This window comes from Ruditapes philippinarum, unplaced genomic scaffold (genome assembly GCF_026571515.1).
Source record: "Ruditapes philippinarum isolate M1 unplaced genomic scaffold, ASM2657151v2 ctg572_1_1_1_1, whole genome shotgun sequence".
NCBI lineage: Eukaryota > Metazoa > Mollusca > Bivalvia > Venerida > Veneridae > Ruditapes > Ruditapes philippinarum.
The window spans coordinates 154,897-160,240 of NW_026866705.1; the positions used below are offsets into that span (position 1 = coordinate 154,897).

The 5,344-nt window shown below is 33.0% G+C and overlaps 1 protein-coding gene across 1 annotated transcript; it reads left to right on the forward strand.

The window, feature by feature from the left end:
* Window positions 1-361: 361 nt before the first annotated feature.
* LOC132733416 (uncharacterized) lies at window positions 362-4,671 on the forward strand. Its single transcript, XM_060720064.1, has 7 exons — window positions 362-1,688; window positions 1,849-1,965; window positions 2,431-2,596; window positions 2,724-2,840; window positions 3,008-3,110; window positions 3,677-3,832; window positions 4,259-4,671. Exons 1-7 carry the CDS (start codon window positions 762-764, stop codon window positions 4,560-4,562), a joined length of 1,890 nt encoding a protein of 629 aa, XP_060576047.1. The 5' UTR covers window positions 362-761; the 3' UTR covers window positions 4,563-4,671.
* The last annotated feature ends 673 nt before the right edge of the window (window positions 4,672-5,344 follow it).

Genomic DNA, 5,344 nt, shown 5'->3' on the forward strand with positions numbered 1-5,344 from the left:
TTAATGAACTTGAAAAAATAAAACAACAACAAAAAAACTCAAAACCCCAAAAATCATCAATATAATTTGACCGCCGCCATGAGAAAAGGGGCACTCGGGCAATTTTGACGCACCGTGAAAAAGTCCGGGAATAGTACGACCGCTTCGTTATTTCCGTAAACATTACAACAGGTTGCTAAATGGTGATTTAAGTCGTGATTTTTAAACCTAGAGGGTATTTTACCATCAGAAATGGATGAATTTGAGGTAATATATATATTACATGCAGTTATTGTTACAAATAAATTTATATAATGAAGAAAACTTGCTTTTAAACCACTCGTCTGCCGTGCGCAGAGAATTTTTTTTAACATCATAAAAGATTGTATTTAAAACAAAAATCAATGTATTTAAAACGAGCAAATCAATTGATTTGTACGGATATAAACTTCAGTTATTTTTTTATGCTCCTAGAAGCCTTTATTGATCGATCTTTGAAAATTATGTTATTGACAGTTGTTTGTTGTCATACTGCTAAGCAACTAGGTAGTCTCCCTTGTTATCGATTTTTTTGGGTGAGTTCAAGATACACTAGAAAATTTACACAATTTTCTGAATGTTGATGTGGTGGCCGTGGGGTTAAGCTCCTTGCGTAGCATGCTCGCGGTCAGGGTTCAATCCTCGGCCGGGAAGTATTTTTTTTTTTTATTGCTTATTTTTTTTTTTTTTACTTTCAGGAGCTGGATGGGTTGTTTCAGGAATTTGGCGTTGCTTCAGAAATTATGTCACAAAGCGATGATCATGAGGCGATCGGAAATCTTAGTCAGGAGTGGGACAGTGAAGAAGAAGAAGAAGATTTAGAAAATGCGTTAGAAAATGTAGAAAATAGTATTTCGTCAAGAGTCCATGACTATATGAGCAACACACACTCTTGTTATTCTGAACAATCAGGGTCAGAGCTTGACGACAATAACACCAATGATAACGATACATCTAACTGTGAGAATATAAAACTGTGTAAATGCAAATCTAACTGCATGGATAGCTTTGAAGAAGACACAATTAATAACCATATATTGTCACTTAGAGAAATGGACAGGGGTGAGAAGGAAATGTTCATTATGGGAAGCCTTCAACAAGTAAGTGCTGATGAAACTTTGAAAGGTAAACGTAGAAAAAGGACAAGATTTAGGTACGTGTTTCAGGGAAAAAAGGTGTGCAAGGACGTGTTTTTATATATAAACGATATAGGAAAGAAATCGTTGAGGAACATCGTTGACCATTTTAGTATGAATGGGGCAGTACCACGTACCCATGGCAACACCGGACGAAGACCGCATCATGCTCTTGGATACAATGAGATCAGGTTTTGTGTTGACTGGTTGATATGGTATGCCGACATACATGGTTTACCCATGCCTGCAGCTCCGAGAGGACATGACGGAGAAGCTCCTATATTGCTGCCATCTAATCTCACAAAATGTAGTCTGCACACATTATATTCTCAAGCCTGTATAGAGTCTCAGGTTAGAAAGATTGGATTGTCATCGTTTAAGAACGTTTGGAGTAATGTTGTGCCGCACATAAGAATAATGACTCCAAAAGATGATGTTTGTCATAAGTGTGAACTTTTACGCCACAAGGTTGTAGATGCTGTGACAGAGGCGGCAAAATTAGATGCAGCAAATCATCTCCGTGAACACGTGCAGGTAAATTAATTGATTTATTTTTTTAAGTTGCTTAACGATGAACTTCATAATAAATGACAACATCCGTTGCTTTTATAATTTATGTTTCTTGATGTTGAAAGAAAAAAATATAAAACATACGTCACAAAATTTGATTAATGTTTATGCACTATATTTACAGGATGCAAAGGCTGAACGAGAAGTATATCAGACAGCAGTTGTCCAGGCAAGAGAAGAAATGTCAACTCACAGACGACATGACAGACCAGTAACTCCAGTATCCGCAGATTTAAACAAAGTACGTTGCTATAATAGTTACATTCGATCGCTTCTTATTATGAATCTTACTTTTTAAAATAAATCACTAATCTTGTATTTAACTATAACTATGTATACTTTATTTGTAGCTTATGTCATGATAAAATATAATCAAATACCACAAATGAACTATCAAATTGCTACAGTATGAATGATAGATGAAGTAATGAAAGAGAATAAAGAAGGAAATAAATGCTGATAAAATTAAATTTGATAAATAAAATCGTTATGTTTGATAGCACATTCATCTAATCCAGGATTAGTTTAATCCATATTTTTTCATGTACGAATTTCATTTTTTTTCCATTGAAATTTGAACCATGACTTTATTATTCAGCAACACATGACGTTTCTGTATATTTAAATTTGTAAAATGATGACTGTCAATACATCATACGAGTACATTATGTAATACAAATAGCACTACAAATTTTCGTTGTTTTAGGTGCTCTTTACGTTTGACTACAGCCAGTGCGTTACAATACCACATCATAGCCGGCAAATGGGTCCAATATATTTTGTGACCGGTAGAAAAATAAACATGTTCGGAATACGGGTAGATTCTACAGGAGAACAGTTTAACTACTTGATTGACGAGGATCAGTCAATAGGTATTTGCATTACTTTATGCATTATAAATTCATTATACAGTATTCTGTATGTATTTCTTTTAACAATTATTTTGTACGCAATTTCTATCTTACCTGTTAAAACAATATTTTCATATATACTGCACAGGTTTAGATGGTGGCGGAACTCACGGTCCAAACTCAGTGATTAGTATGCTTCACCACAGTCTCTCTAACTATGGATTTGGAGAAAAAGGTCTTTATCTACATGCTGATAATTGTGGAGGTATGTTATTGAGTAAAGTATCGTTTTATACCGTATGAGCTTTGTATCATTTTTTTGTAATAACACCGCGAATATTCCTCATTCTAAATCAGTGTAATAGTAGTATTAACAAAGACTTGATTTAAAACCTGATCTTAAAAAAAAGCTTTTTATATTTCTATTTACAGCTCAAAACAAAAATAGATTCACGCTGGCATACCTGAGTTGGAGAATAAATATGGGATTGCATGAAAATATAACATTACTTATGGCTATCCCTGGACATACAAAGTAAGTTTCATGTTTTTTTACTTAATTGAATTAATGGTAAAGCGTCCCTTCATTCCATTGCAGAAAAATTCATGAGATGATATCTTATTAAAAAAAACATTTATTCACGCTCATAAAGGATTAGTTTTATCAAAATATGAACAATTCAATTCCTTCGAATAAAGGACAAGTATGAATACTTTAATTGATGCACATGAAAAACAGAGTCGAAATTTAGTTAAAATACATTTTCTCAAGTATTGAGATACAAACTTGAAACTATTATTTTTCGTATTGAAGATGATAATGATTATATCAAAAGTAAAGTATTTGCATATGTAATGAAGTGTACGATCCTATGCCACGTACATGAATTTTCAAGCAAGAAATTGATTTTTGCTTGAAACTGGCTAACTTGGTGCATTTTATAAAAAAAGTAAAAACGAATTTTCACAATGTTCACTAAACAACTACATATGTATTGCCATTATACGGAGAAATGAATATAAAAGTAGAGAATACTTCCTATTTTACTTATTTTATTATACGGAGAAAATATAAAATTATATACTGTACATTTATTTTAGATGTCTTGTTGATGGAGGGTTCGGGCGGATTAAGAAGTTATTTAAAAGATCGGATTGTGAGAGTTTGAGCCAGTTTGCGGACATCGTGGAGAAATCGGCGAAAGACAATTTCGCTGTCCTGTACCGAAATGCAAATGGCGATCAATCATGGACTTGGTAAATTGTCCTTTTTATATTGACAAAAATTTTATTAACTCTATTCTTAAATCTGTCTCCTAATATGAGAATCGGTGTATTTGTAAGTTACGCTCTTTAATTAAGGCCATATAATACATCGATAAGATTTACTGACGTAATGATGATTCCTGCTATTCACGATATTAAAGTATGCGTTTAAAGTAATAGAAATTTGGTAAAATATTGAAAAGATAAAATAGAGCACAGTTTTGCATTAAATACTGATATTTGAACGTTGAATTTCTTATTTGGTTTTACTTTTAACAATGTCGCATATAATCTTCAATTTGAGTAGGCTTAATGATCAGGCTGGACGTATTAAGCTAAATGATTATTGTAGTGCTGATTCGCGCTACATATTTTATTTCTTAATAAATCATTTTAGTCGTTTATTTTTTATAATAGGTATGACTGGAAATCGTATCTGACGAGATATTTTCTGCAGCTGAAAGGAATTCAAAAGTACCACAGCTTCAGATTTACAGCCGGAGACAAAACTGCGATATTTGTCAAAGAAAGGTCAAATAGTGACGAAATCCGCGTTCCATTGATGAGGAGAAACATTGTTCTGCCAGAAGGATCATTTCCCGATTCTATCCAGCCAGCTGGTTTAAGTCGTCAACGACGAGAATACCTTTACCGGCACGTTAGGAAATACGTGCGTCCTGCGTACCAAGATGAGACTTGTCCTCGACTTGCTGAGGAATGAACGTTGTGATATTAAAATTAAGTTAATCTGAACTGAAAAAGGAACAGTTGATTGTTTTGTTTCAGCGTGCATTATAACAAACAATAAAATAGTGTTTGTTTAAAACACACATTTTTCTCTTTAACTGTAGCCCGTTGTCACTTTTTATTACTAAGACTCGTTGGAATTACGTTTGACGTCACGCAAATTTGATGATGATGTCGCAAATTTAGTTAAGGTGTGTTTAGTTAAATCGCTGTATCTTACTTAAAAAATCGAATATCGACATAAAATAAAAAGATTTACCCAGACAAATAAAATTTCTACAAGATTATAATAAAAAATAAAAATCGTCAAAAATTGCCCGAGTGCCCCTTTTCTCGTGGCGGCGGCCATTTTATTCCACTCGTTCATTAAATTATGTGTTTAATCTACACTCGATCAATATCCTCTAATAATTTGGTGCAGTATATTTTAAGATAAATCAAAATACCAACAAATATAATATTATCGTAGATGTTTTTAGAAACAAAACATTGCTATTTGATTTATTTATTAAGCACCATTGAAGAGTATTTTCAAGTTTACAATTACATTAATATGTTATGCTACAACTGTGGTAAATCTTCTCAACATATCAGACAGGAAAGTTCTATATAAACAGTCACATACCGCTTAAAAAGACTTGCAAAAGTCGCCTTCTAGCTAGTTGGATTGTTTGTGCATTAATGATTATATTGATATATAGTTATAACATCCTGCGTCTTGCATTTCATTTCTTAAATGATAGGCATACCGTAATT